Genomic DNA, 25,728 nt, shown 5'->3' with positions numbered 1-25,728 from the left:
TGTGTTTGTTAAGGGGTGTAGGGAGAGCTAGGATGTCAATTGACAGAGGGATTAGTGGACTTCTGAAAGACTTTCGCGCCACAGTCCGGTGTGTGTAAGACTGTGTGTGTGTGTGAGAGAGAGAGAGAGAGAGAAGAGGGGCTTGGGGGTATTGTGGCACTGAAAGGCCTGATGTGGAGACTGATGCAGAGGGACAATACAGGCTTTGTGTCCATAGTCCCCATGTCCTTGGTCTGCCTATAGCCTGACTGAGGTCTATTCAAACCCCATGGTCAGAAATGGAGGGTGGGGGAGGGCTACCTGTGCTGAGTGTGTGTGAGAGAGCAAGAACATTTTTAATTGTATTTGAAAGAAATTTATAGTATTTATAGTCCTCATTTAGCCTGGCAAGATGATGTATGTGTGTGTTCCTGTTCACACACAGCTTGGGCAGCCATGCTTTGTTCAAAGGTATGTTGTGACAGTGGATTCAAATGTGCGACTGGCCTTACCTTCACATTTACTACTACAGCTGAACTGCATGTGCGTGGGCTTTGTGGAAACTGTGTGGCTTTGTGTGTCGGTCTCGTGTAGGTCTTAGTCCAAACTTGTGGTCATTCCAGTTTTGCCTCGTGATGTATTTGATTGATTATTCTGACCGGTGCAGGCACACTGACAGGCAGCACAGGCAGACGGTCAGAGTGACACTCTGTTAACATGTACAAAATATCTAGCAGCTATTACCCATCACATTCAGCAAAGTGTTGGTGTTGGAAGTTTTCAGTGATATCCCCAGGTATGTGGTGTGGCTGTCTCTTACTACTCTTACTACTACTTACATTAGCTTCAAATAAGATTGGCTTACAGTACCAGATGGGTGCGACTGAAAGAGGTTTAGGGCTGAAACGATTCAGTAACTATTTTAATAAACAACTTATTGTTTGAGTAGTTTTTCAAGCGATGGGCATTTTCCACTTTTTTAAATATGATTATAATTAACAGAATTATTTAAAAAGAGAATCTGCTGATTAATCTACAACGAAAATAAATGTTAATTGCAGCCCTGGAGATGTTGGCAGGCATACACTGTATGTCTGCAGTTTGTATTGCCTTAGGTGGTACACCTCACCCATATTGTTGTTATAGCTTCAAGCAAACAAGCGATGTTTGGTATTTGCTCTGTTACGTGACCGAGCATGCAACAAATGGGAATGAGAAGATTTAGAGTAACAGCAGAAGTTTAAAAAGTGTATAGATTGGCGATGGAAGAAAAACTTTGTTAAGTGTTTGGTAACAGAGAGAGAGGGAAAACGAATAAACACAGTGCTCTGCTGGAGAGGCAGTTAATGCTGCCCATTCACTAACAAGCTGTAGAGACAGACGTTAAGATGCTATTAATTACCAACAGCAGGACATGACGCACTGCAATGTCCCCAATAAATCTGTCTATAAAACTATGTTCAACGATGCTGTTGTCATCACATTGCTCGGGTAAAGTTGGACTGGTCACTCAAGAGCTTTTAAAATGGTCAGTGTAGAAGCCTGTCAGGAGTTATATGTATATCAAAGCAGTTACACACTGTCTCACACTTTCTACAACGACCTAATTTGCAGTCGTTGGGCCCCCCCCTGTACCTCTACCCCCGACACACACGTTCACCATGCATCCTACCATGGCTCATTAGCACATGTGAAAAAACCCTTAAACAAAAACACTCCACACACTCCCAGCCCCTTTTCATGACCCGTCCCCTTCTTCCAGACTTCTCCCTCTCTCCCAGTCAGATGGACATGTTGTTTTGGTCAGGAGGACGGGGACACACAGAGAGTGGTCTTGACTAACATTTTGGCTGTTTAAATGGAAATAGTACTGCATCCACGTTCACCAACTTTGGCTTGGATTCGCTCACTTGGTAAGCCTAGATTTTTGGATAGTTTGGATAGTAATTCCTCAGCCATTTGTTCCAGTGGCTCACAAATGCCACAAGAGAGTAAATGTCTGTCTCTTAACACTTCATCAGTCATGTCTGACTGAGAGAATTGCTCTAGGGAACAGAAACATTATAAAGAACAGGGTAAAATTGGTAACTTTCTCTGAATGGTTTCAGCTTAACTAGTTGTGTATGCTGTGCACCATATTGTGTTACTTCACCTTGAGCTGTGTAAAGGTCTTACTTGAAGTTGAACCCATTGAATGAATGCTATTTAGATGTTTAATGGACTGTATATAGAAAGAGCAACCATGTTTAGCAGTGTTATCACAATGAAAGGACTTAACTCTAGCTTTATAAAGAATAAGGGAACTTGTTTCTTTACATTTTCAGTGATGTGTTTACATTGTGTGAGCTCAATTTCTACTGGTCAGTGTTTCCCTCCAAGTTGTTCCAGTAAGTTTGTTGCTCTCGCTCTGAGGTGTGTGGCCAACTAACTGTGCAATGTCTCAGTGAGGTGTCAGGTCGCTGGTGTGGAGTCTGACACCTCGCTACAAAGCACCTCGCTGTCCTTCCCCTTCCTCTTCTACTACAAACACAAACAAACCCTTTCTGCAGCCAGATCTACTTGGAGAGGATGTTTTCTTGATCTAAGAATTGGGGAAGTGAAGCAAAATGTTTCTAACACAGACATCTGATATATTACATCTGTGGCTAAGTTTGACGATGACTGTAGAAGATGACTGATGTAGAAAAGTGTCCCTCAGGAGGTCCACTGTGGTCAGTTACATTTGAAAGACAAACATAAGATAAACTGATTTCCATAACCTGCTCTGTATGTCTCTGCAGCGGTGTCTAACCTGGATGAAGAGAGCAAGTGGACGGTTCATTACACAGCCCCATGGCATCAGCAGGAAAACGTCTTCCTACCAGGCAGCAGGCCGCCCTGCGTAGAAGACCTCCACCGTCAGGCCAAAGTCAACCTCAAGACCGCCCTGCGAGGTAAGGATCATTCAAGATGGAACACTTAACAAATATAGACCAGATATAGCATGACCATAGACAACATTTGGGTTAGAAGGATCATTTGGAAGATGTTTCTTGTGTATTTCTATTGTTTCAGGTTCACATATTCAAAGATTTGATGAAATATTAACAACATTAAGAGTGAAACTAAACGTCCACAGCCTGAGAATTCATTAGCCACTTTGTGCATGTTGACTACTTACAGGTGAAATAAGGTTTTACACCTTATAGTTCAAATTCCAGAGTTCCTAATAGATCTGTGAAGCAAATTCCAATAAATCATTTACATCCAAATCAGCCAAATCAACCAAAATGTACACACTGACAAATATCACTTGTGGGAATGTTGCTAGATGCCATTAAATTGTCATTACAAAGTCGTGGCATAAAGGTGAAGACCCCGGCATGTCATGTTTGTCCACTGCACTGTAAAAATGTCTAAACTTGTTGTTTGTGTTTAGCCAACAAAACAACAGCGTGAGATCCTCTCCTTCCTGTTTGTCCAGTACAAGTAGACAACAACAGATACAGCCTTGTTGTCAAACAAACACTGGGAGTCAAGTCACAACAGAGTGACAACTTTTTAATACTCTCACAACTTTCCCATGACAGGAAGTGCAAATACTTGTAAACACTGGCACCTGATTCCACTCAGAGTTCCTGGGAAAGCTGTGTTTTCCACCCATTTCTCAGACAAACATTTGAGAGGCAGGTGTGAGAAAAGGTCCAGAACTGTGTACATGGGCGTGTGTGTGTGCGTGGGTGTACATGGGTGGTGTTTTACAGTAAAAGGCTTGTTGTTTACATGCTGGGATGGCCTTGTGTGTCAGCAGATAAAAAGGACAGTGAGATAAAGGGAGAAAGGAAGATAAATGGGGAGGAGGCGGATGTAACCTGATGCTTACGATGTGTAAAGCCTTAGTCACCTGCTCTAACACACAATCACACACACTGAAGGTTTTCTTTGTCTTTCCCATTGTTTGGCCCCTGTGCTGTTGCTGTTGCCTGTTACTTCCTGCAATATTGATGTTGCTAGGTACACAAACGTGCAGATACCACCTGGGAGGTGGGATTAATGCAGCCCCCCCCTTCACCCTGTCACCATCCCAGCAGCCTGTCATCACCACCCAGCCCCAGGGGTCCTAACTGAAAGCCAACAGGTGTCCAATGGGAGCACCTGTTCTGTCCGTTTGACTCCTTGATGTGTGTTTTGGCTCTTAAATTCCGACTCCACTCACTAGAGGTGACACACCTAGTTGCAGCTAAGCCTTAGGGAAATAAATTTTCCTTTCATAGTTATAGCAGGTTTTTTAACAGTCCAAATACAGTGATACAGCTACCTCTGTAGGAATTAAATATCCATAATTTCTATATGTATATTTATGCCATTATTCTTTTAAAGATATTTTCAGATTTAGAGGTTACAGCAGGAGGTTAAACCATGTGCAGCTCCTGCTCTCAGGCACATGTAATGACTCAATACATTCAGTGCCACCAGCACAACCACAGCAAGGTACACGAGTCTGCTTTCTGCTCTGCAAAGCAGAATAATCAATAAGCAATCAGATGGCAACGTGAATCCTCTCTTTGTTCCTTTCACACACTCACATGGGTTTAAACCTGTGTTTAGTGTCGAGGCTGTGGCAGGCGGCTCGTGAGTTACAGAGAACATGCTGGCAGGTCGAAATACATCAAGTTATGTAACAGCTGTATAAATATTGTCATTGATATCCCAACTAATGTGCATTGGTTTGATCAGTAATGTCATTCAGTGATAACTAAGGGGCACCATGTTGTTTGACATTGTTTGCAGTGTTTATTTATGTTTGAGTAAGGCTCTGAATAAAAAACATATTTTTATAATCAAAGACCAGTTTTCTCTCATAGTCATCATCAGCTTCATATGTAGTACTGCAAATTAAGTTGACTAACTTAAAGATATGTGCTGGCTTGAACACCACTGAAGAGACATCCAAGGTCACAAGTTCAGTGAAATACATTTGAAAATATTTTGTGGTTTACATAGGCTCCAAATACAGTAAGGTGTAGTTTCCACTTTCGACATAACACTGCTATTTCACTGACTACCTAATCTGTATTATTAGCATTAAAACGTCCTTCATTCTTTCTGCTTCTCTTCTTTGGTGGCACGTTACCCCTCCCTTCAGTTCTGCCTGGCAACAAGCAGCTCTCAGCTCATCAGAGCTTATTTATTTTATCAACCGTCCCCAATCACGCAACACCAATCATCTCAACAGCTCCGCTCCCCGTCATCATCGTCATTACCATCCTACTTTCTAAATCCCTTCTTCCACACCGCTGCCACATCAGCTTGTTGTTACAGTAGCTCCATGTGCCAACCCCATTAGGATCCATTAACTGACAGTATTATACATGCACTGGTGTGTGTCTCTCCCTGTAGAGATGGGCTGTAATTAGCTATGGAGATAGATGACACATAAAAGGGATCAAAAGCAGAATCTTTGAGGTGCCAGGCTGAAGGTGATGTGTGTGTGCTTTGGTGCACATGTGTATTTCATCAAATGGGGTTTTGATTGTGTATCACACACTGAATAAATACCCAAGATGTGAGATTAAAGACTGGCCAGGATTTTACATTTGTATGAATAATGCACATGGAAAACACACAAGACTCACTCAGACATGCAAGGTTCCACCTTGTAGTTTGTTCGATTTTTTTTATTCTGCAGGGTACAAGCATCAGTGAAAGCACTGAGAATCCTCCACTGTGTGTTATAGTTTAGGTGTTATAAGTAATACTAATTGAATATAACCAGCTATTAAAATACTAGACAAAGGATGCACCATTAGATATATCAGCAGAGAGTGGAAGAGAGCGATGATGTGCTAACTGGCCCCTGAGAGAAAGGGGGGATGGAGGAGAGGGGGACAGTTCTGCCATCTGTGTGTGACAGACTGAAACTGATACCCCCTCCTCTGGTTACACACACACACACACACACACACTCATACTCTTCTTATTACACACACATACATCACAACCACATCACAGCAGGTGGTGACGAGAGGACGTGTGAGCAGCGCTTGGCAGCATCCAACAGGGACTACACTCACATGCCCGATACACACATCACATACAAAACCAATATACGGTGTAGATTTACTAAGTGTTACGAGCTATGTATTATAAATGTTTTTACACCAGTGTTATTGGCTGATTTATTCTGAATACTTAATGCACAAATTAGCCTGTGTGCCATAAGCAATAGTGCATCATTCAAGATCAGTGTAGCAAGTGTTTGTATTGATTGTATTGGTCAGTTCATCTTGAGGTTGTGTCATTAATGAACTTCTGATAATCTGTTTCTTTCTCCTACTGTAAAAACTGTTCTGTACCACAGACTATAAAAGCTGTGTTTTCTCAGATGGGGTGTCTCATCACGAAATGTAAACAACCTGACCTGTGATGATAATGGCTACCTAATAAATGCAATGTGAGATTCTAGCCATCAAAATCTCTGTGTTTTGTCTGTAACATATATCTTGTTTTATGTCTTCCTTTCCAGAATGTGACAAGTTGAGGAAAGATGGTTTCCGGAGCTCCCAGTACTACTCTCAGGGTCCCACTTTTTCTGACCCCGACTCAGTCCACCAGCAGCCTGCAGGATGATGAGGACGATGAAAATGACAAGAAGGTATCCACGAGCACAGCACACATAGATACAGATAAATACTTAAGATAGACACACAACTGTCCAGGTGTGACAGTCAAGAGCACTGGATAGTTTAGTGCTGATTCAGCAGCATTGCTACTCTCCTCCAGTGATCTAAATGTTATCAGTCTGCCCTCTAGTGGTTGCAGGTGGAAATACATATTTCATCCAAATCTCAATCTCTACTTTTTAGCTTTCAGCTAATGTTACTTTCCTAATTTGTAAAATAATTTCAGATCTAGACCTTGACAGCTTTTAAATTATCCTAAAACATTCCGTTTATTCAGCTTTCTGCCACCAAGTTCTTCCACTCTGACTGACATTGGTGATAATCAGTAAAATCGGTTTTCCAGGATTTTCGACTGAGATCAGTGGAACAGTTACATTTTCATGAAAAAGTAGAGTTGAATTAAATGTAAATTTAATTTCATCTCCTTCGCTGCCTTGTCATAATTTTTCAGGTGGAGCCAAATATCTATAGACAATAATCACTTGCTGCCTTTTGTTGTTTTTCCATTATGCTTTTCTTGTGTGTACACTTGGTGGGGCTGTTGTTTGTCTAATGTCACAGTGCAGTAATTTCACAGGAGGGTGATGGATGGAGTGAGACAGAAATAGGGAGAAAGAAAGAGAGGTAGAGATGAAGAAGGCAGACAGGGGTAGAGAATAACAAGAAAATGAATCATAGACAAAAACTATCATTTATTGCTCTTTTGTCAGGCAGACTATTAGTGTGAAGTGAAGTGAAAATATTTTGACAGCCAGATATGCCTCCTCTCACCTCCTCTCCTCTCTCCTTTCCTCTCCTCTCTCCTCTCCTCTCCTCTCTTCTCCTCATTTTTATTTCTCACACACAAATATTCAGACATGATATTTGAGGTCCTGAAAGGGTCACAGGGTCTTTCACTATTATCAGTGTTTCCTTTGTCCCCCAAAGCCCCTCAATGCCAGTCCCTCATTTCATGCCTGCATCGACCCGATCCCATAACATGCTGTTGTCTCTCTAAACTGTCGACTCCCATCTCTCGTTATCTGCGTTTGTACTTTCCACACGCTCACCCCCTGTCTTCAACCCCAGCCAATCCTCTTCCTTTCTGCCTTCCTTCCCCCTCTTCCTCTCTTCCTCTGTTTGTCCCCCTTTCCCCTCTCCCCACCCGCCCCTCACTTCCTGTTATCCCGAGGCCAATGAGCCTAACTTTGCTTGACAGCAGCTTAAAAAGGAGAAACTCTGCTCCTGGTTGAGCCACAACGATGCAAAATAACAAGCCGTGCTTGCCACTAAACTCTGTATCACTGAGGGTTTTTCCCAAACACACCCACCACCACCACCACCCCCAGTTGCTTCCCACTTATTTACCCATCTATCCATGCATGGTCTGTGTGAAAGCAGTAATAGTCATCCTTTCTGGCCAGTCTGATGGTTTGGATCAGGACAGACAGTAGTGGAAACAGGCACTGATTGCTGGTGTTACATTTGGGAGTTGCTGGAAAACTTGTCTGAAACAAACAAACAAAAAAAAATCTCACTGAACATTTCCCACCAATCTTCTTTTCTTCCATGGTGGAAAAGTTCGAGGTGTTCCAGATGCAAATAGACAGATTTTTGGTGATGCAGTTAAAGTGAGGAGTGATGATTTTGCTGTTGACTTAACAGCTCAATTTCAAGCCTGGACACTGCAGTAAAACATTGTTTTCTGTTTCTTCTCTGCAGTAAATTCTGCTCCACGATTTAGTACTCTCTGAGTTCGAGCGCAGTTAAACGCATGAGTGATTCAATCTCTTTTTCTCCACGCTGTTGCTCACTTGCTTTTATCCTGCCATCTCCAACCACACTGTCAGTTTACTCTGGTCCGTGTTTGTGTGTGAGTGTGTACGCAGTATATGTGTGTTTCCATTTGGCTTTGATTGATTGTGAAACATGTTTACAGCACCATAAGCTTCTAAAGGTCACAGCAGAGTAATATATTGAAGTCTGTTTGTGTGTGCCAATATATCCTGAACAATCTGTCAGTTATGGTTTTGGACAATTAAGTTCAATAAAATTCTATTCCCTCTCACTTTTTCTTATATTCTTTAGACATTTTACTTTGATGTTTTTCTTTATTCATCAGTTCTGTGCTCTAATTCAATACGACTAAATCTTTGTTTTTCTTTGTCTTTCATTAGTCCCCATCATGTTTCATCTCTCTCACCTCTGTTACTCTCTTTTTCTGTCGTCTTATCCTCTGCATTTCTCTCTCCTCTCTCTCTCCTCCTGTGTCATCTAAATTACCTGTCATTTTTCTTCTCTTTCACTCCTTGCCTCTATTATCACTCTCTTTCCCCTCTCCTGTCCCTCACTTTGCGTTTCACGTCTCGTTAACCCTTTCTCCCTCTCTCTCATCCAGTCCACTGCTTCATCGGCGGAGGACGACAAATCTCAGCTCTCCATGAGGCCCCAGACCCCGCAGGCAGGGGAGGAGGACGGGGAGGGGTCTGAGGTTGACAGACAGGTGATATGGAACAAGGCCACACCCCTCCCCACCCCGGAGGAGAAGATGAGGCAGGCGGCCCAGGCCGTGCCCACAGACATAGTTGCCATCAACGTCACAGGTATGGCACGCCTCCTTAGAACTACAACTGCACATTCAACCATGTTGTCCATATCTCAACCACTAGCGAGTAGCAACCAGTCCCCATCAGTGTCAGTAGTGGAAAACACATGTCCTGGTCCTCATATTGAATAGAGATGCAGAAATATCAAACCACATTGAGTTTGATCTGGCTTCATCCATCCATTGTGTCTGTTTTGTAACATTAACCTCTCACCATCAATCACACATGCTGTTTTGTTTGTCATAAGGGAATCTTCTGACATGTTTTGACTATCTGTCTCACTGAAAGTTATATGATCATGTTTAATGTAGACATTCTAAAAAAAAAGGGACAGTGTGCAAATTCAACCCTAGATTGGCAAAAACCTGAAATGATGCATAGGTAAAACTTGGCAGCTTGCGAATGTTAGCATGTGGGCAACCTCACCTTTCTTGATATAGATATATTTGCCTTTGTTAGTGCAGAGACTGGAAGCAGGAGGCATCAGTTAGCTTCCAACAAAAGTAAAAATCATCAATCATATCTTGATTAGTGGATTGTCCCTTCCAACTCTCAGTGAGACAGCAAAAAAGGCAATGAGCCTAACAAGCAACATTGTCAGACTATTCCTTTAATCAACCCTCTGTTGCTGAGTGGCTATAGACTAATCAATTACTGTACCCACTCATCCACAGAGGGAAAAAATCTGTATGTGTCAGTCATGGGCGTCTGCCCTGTCTCCTGTACCTCTGTGTATTTTCTTCCCCTTCCATCATGCTTCTCAGAAACTGACCTTCACCTTCCTTTTATGTGTGTGTGAGTGGGCGTTTGTGTGTGAAAATTGTGTGACAGCTTATCCGAGGGTCAAGGATTTTCACCGACTTTACGTCAGATCACGGGGCGTTTGACAGATGAACACTCGTACACAGCAGAACGTGTCAGTGCAATTCCCTTGTTAGCATGTCTCTCTCTCTCACACACACACACACATATAGATACAGTATACAGTACGTATGTATTAATTCTCATTCACCTAGCTCTGTTGTTTAATATATTACATTGCTGCAAGGGGACACCATGTATCATTTGAGAATAAAGTGTAAAACCGTGCAAACACTCAAAAAATCTCAGCTCAATATCTGAATTTTGCAGGTGTCAGGAACAGTATAACTGCGATCCTGTCGTCCTTTAGACACTAATGAGTGTTTAATGTGGTCCCACTCCACGTAAATCACTGTTGACTTCAGCTGCTGTCACTTTAGATTATTGTGAAAGAGAGAGTAAAACAGACACGCAGAGAGATCAGGGACTTTTCTGTCACTTTGAGGGGAAATGTGATAGACACTATCTGCCCTCATATCAGTTTCTATTTCCCTTACGCCTGCAGGCTGTCCCCAGCGTGCCAGATAGCAGAAAGAAGAGCAGTTCATAGTGAGATATTGCTCTTCCTTCAGGGAAAACTGGACAGAGAGTGAGAAGGATATTGAGAAGAATCAAAGAGAGTGTGCGTGTATGTGTGTTGCCGTGTGCTTGCTTCATCTCATATCTGTCCTGTGCATGTGTGTTTTTTGACAATAGCATGAATTTTAAATCTCACACATTTTACATGTATGTTTACATCTCAGTCACTTATATTCAGGGCTGGAATTTAAACCATCAGCCAAAAAGCCTTTGTGACCACTAAATGCTTCACAGCCATTTTCTGTTTTAAAAATTAAGGCTTGGTCAGTTTTTAGGCGTTTTGGCTGGTGGGTGAAAAAGTTAAAGGATTGGTTCACCCAAATAACATAAAAAAACATTTTCTCGCCTATCCTCTAATAGTATCTACCTCTGCAGATACTTTTTATTTTTTTGTTTAGATATTAGCCCTAAAGATTTCTCCACCCTGATAAAATGGAGATGAAATGGATTTCATCTGTGGAGCTCACAGCACTGTACAGTTACTTTAAAAAAAAAAAAAATCAACATTTCTGGTTTCCAGTGGAATGTCCCATGTAACTGAGACATTTGTTCTATAGATTTTTTTTTTTTTTTTTTTTAAGAAAACAATTGTTCAATGCTGTGAGCGCTGCAGACTAGATTTTCAGTTACCTCAGTTGTATAGGGATGGCATCAGAAAACATAAAAGACTTGTAATTTAAAACTTTTTAAAAATTAAATTAAATTAAAACCATCTGCATGGCTTGATACAAATAGACAATGTTTCTTGTCATTTGGATGAACTAACTCTTCAGGTTTCCTGCCCGTTGCATGTTCAACTCAAAAATAATAATTAAAAAAACCCTCTGCATGTTATTGAGTTTGTTCCTTTCGACTAACCGTTTGCTGTTTGCCTGTGTGTCCGCCTGCCTTGCTCTCGCCCTCCCGGCTACCAGGGGCAGTGTTTGACCGACAGGCGAGCATCCGGCGCTCCCTCATTAACACTGACACCGTGTCCCGCCGGCCCAAGAAGGTCAAACGCAGAAAGACTATATCAGGGCTGCCTGACAACATCAACCAGGAGCTAGGTATGGATCACTGTGGGGCTATATGTTGCCCTCTACTATCCACAGACCTGTACCAACACTCTGGACGAGCATCCCTCCTTTTTCCATTAGTCCCTGTAACCTTACTCACTATGGATTTATGTTTTTAACAACATAACTGTATGTTGACTGGACAGTTAACTCACCACATCAGTATTGTTCTGAGTATGTCATACTGAGAAGGAGAGAATGACACATTCAAGTCCAAAGTGTTGGATCAAGGCCCTGCAGCTGTTCAGCTTTCCCTGTTTCAGTTACACAAAGTCTCCCCATTTGTTCTCCTCCACCCTGTTTAACTGTATCCACAGCCAGGAACCAGTTGTGAAATCCTTTTCAGTAGTTTTGTGGTTTTAATATTGCCCCTTTTCCTCCTCTAGAAACTTTTGCCATAATATAATCTCCTTTTAGACTTTGCCTGTTGGAAAATCATGTCACATAGGAGAAGTTAAGTACAGGGTTTGCCATACTTAAATACGTATTGTGCCATAATCCTTTGGGGTCAACTTTGTGCATCCTCATTCTGTGAATTGTGAGTTTTAATGTGTGTGTCTGTGCCTTAATCCTGGGGCCATATTGATAATCTTAGCATGTGTCCCACGTGTGTCTTACTTAGCAACATGTACAGATTATGAGACTACGGGCCCCCGATCATGCCCCTGCCATTTTCAGAACATCTGACCTGCAAACCCACTGAGCAGATGAGGAGTAAATAGCAAAATATGACGGTTCAGAGGTCCCTTACCCATAGTTACTCAGCTGAGCTGGGTGTTAAGCAAACACTAAGCTCACTAAGCTGACACTGTCCTGTGCTGACAGCACCGCATGGCTGATGTTTATTTACATGTCTCTGAGCTGCGGGATGACAGCTGTATTTAAGGAGAATGTCATCTCTCTGTGCGATAAGATCACCTGATAGGAAAAGAGCTTTAAAGTGTGGTTAGTGCCCAGCTGACGACAGCGTCTGAATGTCATGATTACTGGGCCGGGGTAATTGTCCCAGTGCTTCATCCCTCCCTCTCTTTTGCTCTAGAGCTGCCTGCGAAGTAGACCTGCAGCTTAATCTATCGCAGCAGCAGCAGCAGCCAAGCTGTCACTCCAGCTTTTAGCAAAGGAGGAAGAGAGTGTATGTGTGGTTTAGAGAGAGCGAGAGAGGAGAGAGAGAGAGAAGAAAGGACGCAAGAGTGTGAATGTTTTGGAATATGAGCATCAACAGGAGAGCCACCACAGATGGGAGAAACACTAGACATCCTCTCCCGTTTTACAGCTCATTCTTCAAATTGTTTGTTTACTAGCGGGTATGTTCAGTGTGTGTGTGTCCTTGTTATATATATATATATATATGCATTTCTGTGTGTCTTTGCATCTGCATATTCTGTACGTCATGTCCTGTATGTGCATGATCATGTCAGCACTGTATATGTGTGCACATGTGTCTGTATGTGCTTGCTTGTTGGCTGCCTCATGCCTCACCAGCTGTCTGTCTTGGACCTCAGGAGACTATTTGCTTTTCTATCGGACTGAGTCAGAGCCAGAATCACAGGGGAGGCATAGTAGGGAGTCTGTCTCTTCTCTCTGTCTCCCCTCATATCCTTTCCTCCTTAATGAAGAAGACCAGAAGTTATTAACACATGACAGGGTTACAGCAAATCAAATTAATTAGCTTCCCTGTGACCACAGTTTATCTGACAGTCCAGCCGAAGAGCAGGAGGCATTGTGGCTGAAGAAGTTATAGAGAGGAAAAAGAAGGGTAGTGGAGCCAGAAAAGAAAACAGGAGACACTTTGATCAATCACGTTTATCTCATTTTCGATCTTTCTTTCAACAGCAGCAAAAGGACGCGGCGGAGAGCTCCGGCCGCATTCCATGTTCATCCCGGGACAGTACTCCACTTTGGGCCGAGTTGGAAGCGTCAACTCAACACTCCGACGTTCAGACACCAGGGACACGAGCTGCCAGACAGAAGAAGTGAAGATTGTGCCCCCGTCCATGAGGAGAATTCGGGCGCAGAGAGGACAGGGAATCGCTGCTCAGATGGCCGGCATTTCTGCTTCCTCCTCAACAGGAAGTATATCCATCTCCAGCAGTGACAGTTCTGGGATCCTGATGCTGCCGCATCAGTTCAACGGAGACCCTTCCCGTTTCCACAGTCTGCCCCGGCAGGGCGCCAGGGTGTCCCTCAGTGCTGATCCCATCTATAGCAGCACTCCCATCAAGTCAGACGAGCAAACTACGCCTCAGAGGCAGATTGGAAAGCTTCAGGCTGATGATACAGTGGTGCACATGAGAAACGCCCCAAGGACAGGCACCCTGCCCAGGCCCAAGTCGCAGGAGGTGAGAGGGACACAGTCCAGTGAGTGGAGTGGAGGTCCAGCTTGTGTGGTTTCTCCACATGCTGCCTATTCAACCTCACTCATCCCCAATGCCACCCTGTCTAGCTCCACTGAGGTCATTACCCTCAACACCTCTGGTCATCTCACCCACTCCCCGGTCTCTGTTTATCCCACTGCCCGGCCGCTCAGTCTGGCTTCCTCCACCAACACCGACTCCCTGATCTCCAGTCCAGCAGCCTTCACCCACAGCTCCACCTGCCCCGCCTTGGCCACATCTACTCCCACTCATACACCACAGGATGGAGGTCTGGTTGTTGCAGCACCCGCTAGCGAGTCAGGCCACTCGGACAGCAGCATACACAGCCACAGCACCTTGGCCCCCACACCTCCGTCCTGTGTGCCAGAGGAGCAGTGGATCTACGACACGCCAGAGAACGTGGTGATCCCTCACCGCACCCTGACCTCCAGCTGCTCCACTCCTATCAACCAGCTGTATAGCAGCCTGGACCTCTCCTCCAGGACCACTACTGATTCCAGCTCCCTTCTATTCCCAGGATAATGATGGATACTACACCTCCATGCACCTGGACTCCGGCCTGCGCTCTCGCAGCCACGGCAGCGGGCACGGGGCAGCAGCTGGACGGGCCACCAGGCACAGCATGTACGAGTGCCGCGAGATGGCCAATCAGGAAGACTCTGGGAGCTTGTACAGCGATCGCTCTCTATCCCGCAGCATTTCCCTTCGCAAGGCTAAGAAGCCCCCGCTGCCCCCAGCCCGCACAGACTCTCTGAGACGCAGGTCCACTGCGAAAAAGCCCCTTGGAGGCGTCAGCGCCATCAGTGGTGCTAACGAACCAAACGGCGCCATGCTTAATGAGACTCTAATTGCCAGTCTGCAGCAAAGTCTACAGATGGGGCTGAGGGGAGGGAAAGGAACGGGAGCTTCACCGTCCTCACCCTCTCACAGCCCAAGCAGCGACTACGATGACCCTTGGGTGCTCCGGCCACGTAGTCAAAGTAGCATTCAGTGCAGGTAGCTCTGCAGCATCACTAGTTGCTAATGTAAACGGTGGCGCCGTGTCTAACGTCTACTCGCTATGCCACGTGACGCCTGCTCACAGCGACACCAGCAGCTTGCGTTCAGACTATGCCGATTCCTGGGGTTATTACATGGATTACCCTCGTAACCATGGAGACCAGAGGGCGCAAACCCCTCCGGCCACAGAGAACATGACAGCTGGGGCTCATCCAGGAGAGCTGCAGAATGGAGGAGAGATTCACAGCAACAGCCAGGCCCCTGGCGCTCCAGGCAAGGATGGAAGGGTGGTGGTGAAGCCCAAAACATCCACCTCCTCCCCGGACAGGGTGCACAGACTGACCTCCCCATCTAGTGGCTACTCCAGCCAGTCAAACACCCCCACAGCTGGAACCCCAGTGCCCTCGTTCGTCAGGTCCATGTCTCCCTCGGGCAGCCGGCCCAAGCCCAAGGTGCCCGAGAGGAAGTCGTCTCTCCTCTCCTCTGTATCCATGTCCTCCTCTTCCACCTCCCTCTCCTCCAACACCTCTGACTCACTGAAGAGTTTGGGTCCTCCTCCTCCACCACCCCCGCCCCTGCCCCTCTCCTCCTCCTCCTCCGCTCCCAACACCCCTCTCAGCCCGCCTCCGCCCTTCCCTCCCCCGCCTCCGCCGAGTTTGAGCGCAGGCTCCCCGACTCCCCTGCCAGCTCCCCCGCTGCCAAGCACCCCACAGGGAACTTCTCTGAGCCCGCTCCCTACTTGCTCCACCTCCCCAGAATTCCCTCCTCCTCCATCCCCTGAAACCCTAATCCACCCTAGTTCATCCTTCAACGGGAGCTTCAGTCCTCCCCCTCCACCTCCCCCTCCTGTTCCTTCTTTTGAGCCCCCTCCACCTCCTCCACTGCCTGCTTTTGTTCCCCCTTCCTCCTCCCCATCTCTTGTGAAGGCAGCGAACGATGCTCCCAAACCATCTATTTCCAACAGCCCCACAAAGTCATCTAAACCCCTGATCACCCCGTTTGCGCTGCAGAGCGTTCAGCTCCGCTCAGTCAAGCGGCCAGAGAACGAGATTAACGGCAAATCAGAGCACACCAAAGCTCAGGAAACAGGAGTGGACCTCCTTCAGGATCTAAAGCCCCAGACCCTGGAGAAATGTCACTCCAAGGAGCATCCCACTGTGTTACCTGTGTTTAACAGCTCCCCAGAAGATGATTCACGCGATTCCTCACCGTCACCTGTGTCAAAGCTCTTAGAAGAATTGTCATTAGACTGCAGTATCACAAATGAGACAGCAGATAGTGCTGTCGTAAATGGAAAAGCTGAGGATGAGAGCTACTTTCTCTTAAATGGTAAAGAAACAGATAGAGGACAAGAACCATCGCCCACAAGTCCCCCACAGAGTTCCCAAAGCTCCCCTGTCAAACAGAAGCCCCCGGCGGTCTCCAAGAAACCCAAACTCTCTTTTCTCCCACAACTTAGCCCCCAACTAATCAATGAACAGGTTCCAGCTCAGCATGAGGATACGACCAGCCTGTCCCAAGCAGAAGACCAAGTAGATGCCCCGCAAAGACAGACAAAGGAAGAGGAGAAAGAGAAGAAAAGTGAGCAACAGGAGGAGGGGGAGATTTCAGAGAGCTCTGAGCTATTAGCAGAGAGCAGCGAAGCATACTCAGAAATCCAGGACGACTCTCATATCTCCGCTTCTGCGAGCCAGGAGACAAATCTTCACTATGGACTGTGTACCAATGGAGGGGCTCACGAAGAGGAAGAAGAGGAGGGAGATGGAACAAGCAGCACGACTGGATCCATCAGCTCCAAGGAGGATGACCCAGGTGAGTCTGACTAATTTATTGTGCTTTTTTTCCCCCCTCACCAAATAAAAGTTAGAAATGTACAGACTTTGTGAAGGGTGAACACTAGTTTTAAGTGGTGTCAGTCAAAACCTCCATTTACTGATTACCTAAGCCCATTACCATAATCCTACGTGGTCAGTATTGATGCTGCTGCCTGCTAGCTGTGCAGCCGGCTCCTCAGGCAGCTGTGAAATTCATTTTGCTCTCCAAAGCAAAGGAGCCAAACTTGAGACCACAAGCTTTTAAATGTTTGAAAACTGTGAAAATAGCGCAGGAGAGACAGCTTATCACTGGGACAGCAGTGCTGCAGCCTCTTGAATTCATCCTCACTTTCTCTCTTCTACTCATCCTTCTATATTTTATATGCACACATCTCTTGTGGCCACTGTCCCTTCATTTTTCCTGCATTGCATTCTCTTCGCCCCCCCCCCCCCCCCCCCCCCCCCCCGCACACACATTTCACAGCCTCCACTGTTTGCTCAACTCCTCTCTGCCATCCATCCATCCTTATTTCCAAATATCCATTTTTGCCTCTTTCGCCTTTTTCCCTCTTCTTTTCTGTTAATCTCTCATCCTCAGTCTGTCCTACTCAGCCCCCCTCTCTTCTTCTCTCTCTCTCTCTCTCTCTCTCTCTCTCTCTCTCTCTCTCTGTCCTGCTCCCTTCTCTCTCTGAGGTAAGGGAGGGGGCAAGTGTCCCAGGGGAGATGCTTTTTCGTGGTCGGAGGGAGAGGGAGAAGGGGAGGGGGGAGGGGCTCCATCGTATCAGGAGGGAGGGGAACAGATCTGGTTAGGGGATGAAGGGGAGGAGGACGGGGGCAGCGTAAAGTGAGACTGCCTGCAGCGGCTCTCAGGCAGTCGAAGCGCAGACGCGAGCGCGGAGGTTGAGAGGAGGAGGAGAAAAAGAGGTTGAACTAGAGGAGAAGAAAGGAGAGGGTATCTCGAGACTGAGAGAGAATGTAAGAAGACAGTCCAGCACCTCCCCAGTACCACTTCAGATTTCATAGCCTGACAGGTTAATGCGACGGGATGGTGGATTCAAGTGTGCATTTGTGGGTTTTGATTTTTTTTTGTAGCCTGTATGTAACTTGTATGTCTTGTTTGTCTGTCTCAGGTGAGGTGTTTGACTCCAGTACGGCTGAATCGTCTCCAGTCCCGTCGACCAACGGGGAGAACATGGTGACCCCGACTCCAACACGGCCAAGAACCACAGAGGACCTCTTCGCCGCCATTCACAGGTACCATGATGCGCTGCTCTCTCTTACGCCTCCTCTACTCACTCCTTCATCTACTCCAACTTCTTTGCTCCTCGCCCGCCTCAACTCTCAATACATAATTTATTCCACTGAGCCAGTTCATTTTTCCTCTCTTGTACTCCAGTCATTCCGCTTTCTCTTGTTTGTTTTTCTTTCTTCCTCCCTCCTCTTTCTGTCAGCATCTCATTCCTTCTTTTTCACCCTCGTAAACCACAACACATCACCCTGAACTCCAAGCCCCCCCTTCCTCTCCCTTCACCCCATGATTTCTCTATTCCATCTATTCCCCTCCTCCCCTTCTTCCTGCCCTCCACCTCTCAGTCATAACTTTACCCAGCGCTGTCCCATCTGCAAGCGTACGCATCTGTCAAATAGCCGGCCTCCGGGGTCTCCCAGCTTTTTCTGCTCGAGGGCCACTGGAAGGCCACGTAGAGGCAACGATGTTGGAAGCGATGCGAGTCGGTCGTCAAATGTTTATCGAGGCATCTGTGTTCGTGTAGTCACATTAACGCTGCTCATTCTCAGCAGGAGAAAAGGCTGTTGCTTCATCCATTATTTAACTACTCAACACCCTCTGGTCCTAATCTAGGTTAGAGGCCACCGGAGAGACCAGCTTGTGCTTTCTCTCTTTTTCTCTCTCTCTCTCTCCCCCACTTCTGTCTCTTCTGTCTCTGCTCTGCGGTATCTGACATATATTGCATACGTGCTCCCGTGCTTCAAAGGGAGCACACACATAAATTTCTCATGCAGCCAGCCAGTTTGTGCTTCGCGGTCACGTGCAGCAGCGGTCGGACTTCCCTTGAGCGTCACAGGATTTCATTTCACGGGATTTTATTTCTGCTGGCAAACAGATTGTCCGCTTATTTATGGCGCCAACGTCATGTGTGCAAGTGCAATTTATTGTGCAGTTTAATTAGATAGGAAGATTGGTGTAAGTATGTGTGCGTAAAACCTCACAATCAAGCTGTTTGTTTAGCTCCTCCTTCATCACAGCTCACAAGTGTAGAACATATCAAATAATGAACCATATGTTTTATAAGTGGGAAGTGATGATGGACTCCTGGCATTAAGGAATTAATAACCACAAAGAAAAAATAATTAACTCAGCTTTTAACTTGCAAAAAGTGGCGCTTTAAAATCGTATCTGGCGTTGAATTAAAATCCATTTGAGTAATCTGACATACGTACATTGTTTTGACATTTTAGAGAAGGATAATGTTCTCCTATTTACTTTTTCAATAGACTTTCTCTCACAGGCACCGTCTAACAGCTCCTCTTTCCACTAACTCTTCACCTCTCTGACACGTTTCCTCTGCCCTCCTCACCTGCTCAATACCTTTTAATTTACCCTTTTGTTTCACTTCCACATTCCCTGTCTCCTCTCCATTTCTGGGAAAACAGAGAATGATGTAAACCTTGAATGAAATGCCTTTACAGCTGCAGCAGAAAAATACAACTAGTCTTTAGGGACATCCTCCAAACCAATTGTAATACAGCCAAGAGGAAATCGATCAAGTCCTTGGAGCTGTGTCTTACATTGCAGCCTTGTTTACCGCTACAGCTGAGATTGGTATCGCCGCCTCCTATTTGTGTGTGTGTGTGTGTGTTTTGGTCTTTCGCCACCGTGACTTCAGTATGGAGCCGTCTTGGTTGACTGAATTCAGGTGTGTTGAGTGTATGCACGTGTGAGCGTATGTGAGAAAAGTCTTATGTAATGCTGTTGGGCTAATGTGGCGGGGGAGCTCACAAGGTACAACGCTCGATGGAGGTTGAATTTAGGGCACAGACTCACATTTTGCCGCTGAAATCAGGAGGCAGACTTACATTCTCACACAAAACATTTATACCCCTCAGTCCTGCCTCTCATTTGACCTTCACAAGTATATTATCTACAGGTTATTTGTCCTCTGTGGAAGAAATTTCTCCCTGTAGATCTAATCTGAGGATTAAGGATTTTGTCTCACTGCGTCCTTCACTCCTCTCTTTACCTTTAGCATCAAATCTCTCTCCCTTATCACACAATCTATATTTTTCATGCCTTTAATCATTTCTGTCTCTTCCTCTCTCCCTCATCCTGTGCAGAGGGGGCATGCAGTGGGTGGGTGAATCCTTTATAGAGAGGTGCGAAGTGGCAAGTAGCCCCTTCCCTTTAATTAGCAAACCTTGTTTCTGCCATTGTTCTGATGCTACTTTTGGATTAGCTGTTGTAATCCCACGTGCAACCCCCCACCCCCCACCCCAGTACTACAGATTAATAAGTCTGTTTCCCTGCTAGCCCTAATCTTTCCCCCGTGTTCTGCCCGTTTCAGCTTTATTGCTACGCTTTGGTTGCAGGAGTTATAGATGGTGTAGGCTGAGTGTTGCAGTCAACCACTCTGATACCCCCTGCTGAGAGGAGGCTGAATCGTACTTGTGTGATTAAAACTGCTTTGGGCACTTCTCCCGGTTTGTGTTTTGATTAATTTCTTTGTGCCGCGTCTGGGCTTTCTCGCAGAGTTGCAGAGTCTGCAGCTTCTCTTGTTAAAACTCATTGGATTTCTTTAACGAAAATGTATAACTCTTCTTCTCATTGCTCTCCGTTTCTTTTATCGAGCATTCACGCCGCTCAGCTCTCCTTATTGTTTGACTTTTTTAAGATTTGTGCCGTGACACATGATTGCTGGGGGCAGAGCCGACATATGGCAAATTTGGGACAAAGATTTGAGGCGTGAGGGCCAAGTATTTTAAGTGCAGGTTTGTTTTTGTGTTGTTTTTTTTGTGGTACAACAACACAAACATTCAGAGGGCTGGGTTTTCTGCTCACATTTACGAGATCCCATATGCCTCGGCCTAATTTTAATTTAAATAGTTGAATTTGATGCAGTCATTTCCCAACAAAACTGCCCCCAACTCTTGCATTTCTCCTTCTTCTAATTGATTTTCTGCTCTGTCAAATCAACAGTCAGTTGCCCTTAAATTATTTTATTCTTTACAAATGAATTAATCCTGCTTGCTCACTCACTCTGCAAGCTCTACACTCTACAAGTATGCCATTAATCTAGTTATTTGTATCTTATCCCAGGTCAAAGCGGAAGGTCTTGGGTCGCAGGGAATCTGAGGAGGACAAGTCCCGGACGGGGGGCCAGCCACAGTCTCCGCCTGTCACCCCCACAAGCAGTCCCCCAGTGATGATCTCCTCTCTGCCCCGGCAGGACGGGCTCCATTCAGCGCAACCTCCGCAAGTCCTCCACCAGCAGTGACACCTTCAAGGCCCTTCTCCTCAAGAAGGGCAGTCGCTCCGAGACGAGCTTCAGGATGTCTGCCGCTGAGATGCTTCGCTCCACTGATCCCCGCTTCCAGCGGACGCGCTCTGAATCAGCGTTGGACCCCCCCGCCGCTTCGCCCTCCTCCCCGACAGCGCAGCACAGCCCCTGCGCTTCCCCAGGCCGCGGCAAACGGGCCACAGATGAGTGGAGCCGCTACGAGGCCTTGGCACTGTCCTCACCGACTTCCCCATCCTTCTCAATGAGTGGGTTTAAGTATGGGCGCTCTCGCACTGCCGCCCTCTGCTGCTAGCAGCAAGTACAACGCGCGCAGTCGAATCCTCAGCAGCCCAATGACTGTTATCTGCGAGCGTGAGGGGGAGCTGGCTGAGAGCGAGTACGGAGATGCTGCAGAGAGTCCGTCTGGACCCGAAATCCAGACTGTCCCTGTGCTTAATGACTCCAATGGCACTTTATCTGAAGAGAGCAGAAGTTAAAGAGCAAAGAACTGCCCCTACGATTCAGGGAGCTGGACTCATTCGTTGTAACCAGGTAGGGGGCAGGAAGAGGAGCCAATAGAAGGCCCTCTAGAGACACCTTCCTGTGCCCCACCCCCTCTGCGTAGCCTCTGAGGGAGTGTCAGGTCCTGATGCGAGGTCAGAGGTCGCTCCATCATGGACCAGGCTGAACTTAGTCTGAAGTGGAGAACTGGTTGTTCTGCAGCTTTTCAAGACTCCCATGATTCTCACTCTCTCCTTCGTTTGGTGACTCACCCTTTGTGTTAAAAGAATAGTGTTTCTTTTACACCTGGTGTTCTTAGTTTGTTTTCTATTTGTTTTGCTTTTTTTCCCCAACTTAACCTTGTCCTTAACATGCAGGAACCCTTTAGTTTCTCTGAAGGACAAGATCCAGATGGCATACCAAGGTGAATCGAAGGAAGTGAAATGTCACAAGTTGTTTGCTTAACTTTGCTGCTGTGGTGCTACGTAGCTAGGCAGTTGGAAAGAGTGGAATGTAAAAGGCGTGCTGGGTGCTCGTCTAGTAAAACCTTCTCAGCTTCTGCTTCTCTCCTGTTGGCTCTGGAAAGTGTTTGATGGCACCATGGTCGGTGAACGTTGGCTTCAGACAGCCCCTATTGCTATGGAAAGAACTCGAGGACGTGGTACAACGGACAGCTCCACGGTACAACTTCAGTTAGCGGTTATCCGCCAGGGTTTTTTGCTTTCTGCTCTTACAGTTCAGTGGTTTAGTTTGCAGAGCTGGGGCGTATTCAGAGGTCCATAGAAAGTGCAGAGGGCTCGGTGCTGCCACCTAGTGGTGTGCAAGAAGTGGACAAGAAGTGGTTGGGGGTACGATAGCTCAACCAAAACAGCAAATTTACTCTATAAAAAAGGCTCATAAAACCTTTATTAATTAACTTTTAGTTTGTAGATTTTGCACTGTGCATAGGTCTTTTTTTTGTTTGTGACTTAAAAAGTATGTTTTAAAGATTGTTTTAATAAACAAGTGATGTTATGACTTGTGTTTGGGAGTTAAGAATGAATCTATAAATGTAAAGCCAGAAACAACATTAGATGAAAAGCTTACTTTAACTGTCTGGGTCTTTTAGTGATCATGTTGGCTACCAAAGAGCTGAAAAAATGAAAAATTAATCTGGACGTGAACACAATCTGAGAGTGCACCCGCTTGTCTGATACCCATGCATAAGGTCCAGCCATTGTTAAGTTTGCTAAGACCCACTAGAACCTTTTAGGGCTTAAATGATATCCAGAGCGCTGTTGACCTTTCTGCTAAGTTTATCCCTTTGCAGTTTTATATGGTTTTTTATGTAAATACATAGAGAGAGGACTTTTAAGTAACATCTTGACTTATTTTCAAAGAATTTGTACATTTTTAGAGCCCTGTGTTTGCTGGAAGGGAGTGGTTTCCTGTAGATTATAGATTATTTATTTTCACATAGCAGGGTTTGCAGTATGGTAAAGTGGTCAGAGTCAACAAGCAGGGTGATGGAGGCACAGGGTAGAAGGGTTAGGAGGGACAAGGGCCACATTTACTATACTGATCCCACCAGGCATTTCTTTCTTTTAAAGGTGCTTCAGAAATGCAATAATGTCAATATTTATGCTTAAGCCTTCTATTGCCCTTAATCTAGAGTCATGCAAATCCCACGCTGTTGCTCAACGGCTGAGTAAATGTGGTCTCCTTAGAGACATAAACTGAGGTGACAGGCGTGACACTTCATAACCTCCTAACAGCCATAACGCCCTGTGGTTTAATCACCTGTGACCAAAGTGCCCCACCCCTCCCCAAGCTCCTGCCTGGCCATGATTGAGCACTTTGGGCCCAGGCTTGTCTCATGACAGGAAACATTTCAATCGCAGAGAGCTTGTGAAAAAGACGGGAGGACAGAAGAAGGAGAAGAAGTCGTGAAGTAGTGGGAGTAGAGCTGAATGCAGGCTGCTAACGCTCTTGTGTATGTCTGTGTAATAAAAAAAAAAAAACAAGGTGATATTTAAAGAGCTGGTCTCTGTGTCATTTTCTCTCTCTGCGTGATTCACGGCCATCTGCCAGCCCAACACCCCAAATCACCGCCTCATTAACGCCATCGCCGTGGCATCCACGCTCGTCTGTCATCTGGAAAACTCCAGAGGCCATCGTTTACCCCTCCTCCCCTGCCCCACGCCCCCGCCCCCGCAGGGTCATCAGTTATGTCTTCTTCTGGACATCCTATTAGGACGCACACTGAATCACACACTGAATCACAGGCTCAGCCCATAATAGACCTTTTCCAGACCTTACACAGTGGAACCGCTGTGCCTGTCTGACTTACAGTTACGCGGTCGTGCGACCTATCGATATTCTCTGCAGGTCCACGCCGCCATTTCAACCCCTCTGCACGTCGAGCGTTTGCTCCAAGAGCACTGACGGCCTTTTTGTATTTTCAGTGAAGTCCCTGCACCTCCAATTCAGCAGAGTCACCTGCCCTTTGACGCGTCCCAAACAACAGTGTCCATCTGGCTGTCAGACAGAAATCAATACACGCTCCTCCCAGCCATAATCACACTATTGACACTCCAATGCTTTCCCCTTCCCTAATAAATTCCAGACCTTCTGTACTGTACCCTTACAAGACACAGATGCATGAAGAGACAAATGAAACAGAACTGTATTGACTTGAGCACAGTAGAGATGCCAGGAACAGAATAGTTATCATTTGCGTTAAGTGCCAGAGGAGTCTTTGGAGAATGACTCAGTCTTGTCAACAGGCACTGCTGCAGTTATTCAGTCATTAAAAAAAGTAAAATACAGTATTTACATTTTTACACTTGTTTAGGGAGCTTGATGCTGAATAGCAAAGTGCCTCTTCACTTAGGCTTTTAAAGGGACTGTATCAGTAGCTTTGCATGTCTTAGCCCCCCTAACATAGAATAACGACAGCCAATTTCAAAATCAGTTGTCTTCTACAAAAACATCTTTTCATGCTACAGCGTCTCGAGATAATTCTGTTGTGATTGCGCTATATAATAAATTTGACTTGACTTGCTGGTGCGCCATAAACACCAACTTACAGAGACATGTCTCAGACAAGTCAATCTTTCTGTCCTAGGAAGCCTTTGGTCACCTTTTGTTTTTTAAAAGATTATATTATCTTTGCATGAAAATGCAGTTGTAAATACGAGGCTGTCCTAGGTTTGTTTCCTTGCTCATGCATTTGGAGAAGCTCCAACTTTCAAGATTTGCCTATCATCTGAAGTAGTGCTGCATTCACACGTTTGTGTCAGAAAATCTAATAACAATGAAAAAGATTTGTCTAAATGCATTTCTTGCCAACAAAGAGGCTGCTGATTGTCTCTCCAATCCTAGATGTCAGATCTTTGCCTTTTAAGCAAATTCATGTTTAGATAGTTTTTCCAATGAATAATTTTAGAGGCCAGCAGATGTATAACACTAATCAACTATCTTTAATTGTGTGTGTTTTTGGACTACTGAAAGGACAAAACAAGAACACTGAAGACACCTCTGTGGGCTCTAGGAAGTTGAGATGAGCTTTTTGCACTACTTTTTCACAAACTAAAATAATCTATTAATTGAGAAAATAATGGTCAGATTAACTGATACTGAAAGTAATTGTTGCAGTCCTAATCTTCACAGTGGACTGAAATGAATAGAATTCAGTGGCAGCCTGGATGGAATAAATATAATATTAAAACCTGTTATTATAAAACTGTTGCCAGCAATGTAAATTTAACACATGCAAAGAAGACAACCACTCACACACCCCCAGACACCCACTGAGTTGGCAAT

General features: G+C 45.5%; 1 protein-coding gene across 1 annotated transcript in view; it reads left to right on the top strand.

Moving 5' to 3' along the window:
* Positions 1–22,941, top strand: part of LOC108895614 (NHS-like protein 1) — a 60,429-nt gene extending 37,488 nt beyond the window's left edge. The window contains 12 exon segments of the mRNA XM_051071870.1: positions 2,760–2,912; positions 6,485–6,585; positions 6,587–6,613; positions 9,019–9,223; positions 11,581–11,712; positions 13,555–14,603; positions 14,605–15,084; positions 15,086–16,907; positions 18,040–18,163; positions 21,243–21,372; positions 21,374–21,718; positions 21,720–22,941. Coding sequence (XP_050927827.1) covers positions 2,760–2,912; positions 6,485–6,585; positions 6,587–6,613; positions 9,019–9,223; positions 11,581–11,712; positions 13,555–14,603; positions 14,605–15,084; positions 15,086–16,907; positions 18,040–18,163; positions 21,243–21,372; positions 21,374–21,718; positions 21,720–21,920 — 4,769 coding nt within the window. The 3' untranslated portion in view covers positions 21,921–22,941.
* Positions 22,942–25,728: the final 2,787 nt, after the last annotated feature.

The sequence above is a fragment of the Lates calcarifer genome, linkage group LG7_1 (genome assembly GCF_001640805.2).
Source record: "Lates calcarifer isolate ASB-BC8 linkage group LG7_1, TLL_Latcal_v3, whole genome shotgun sequence".
In the NCBI taxonomy this organism is placed as follows: Eukaryota; Metazoa; Chordata; class Actinopteri; family Centropomidae; genus Lates; species Lates calcarifer.
This window is presented reverse-complemented; position numbering and strand designations above follow the sequence as displayed.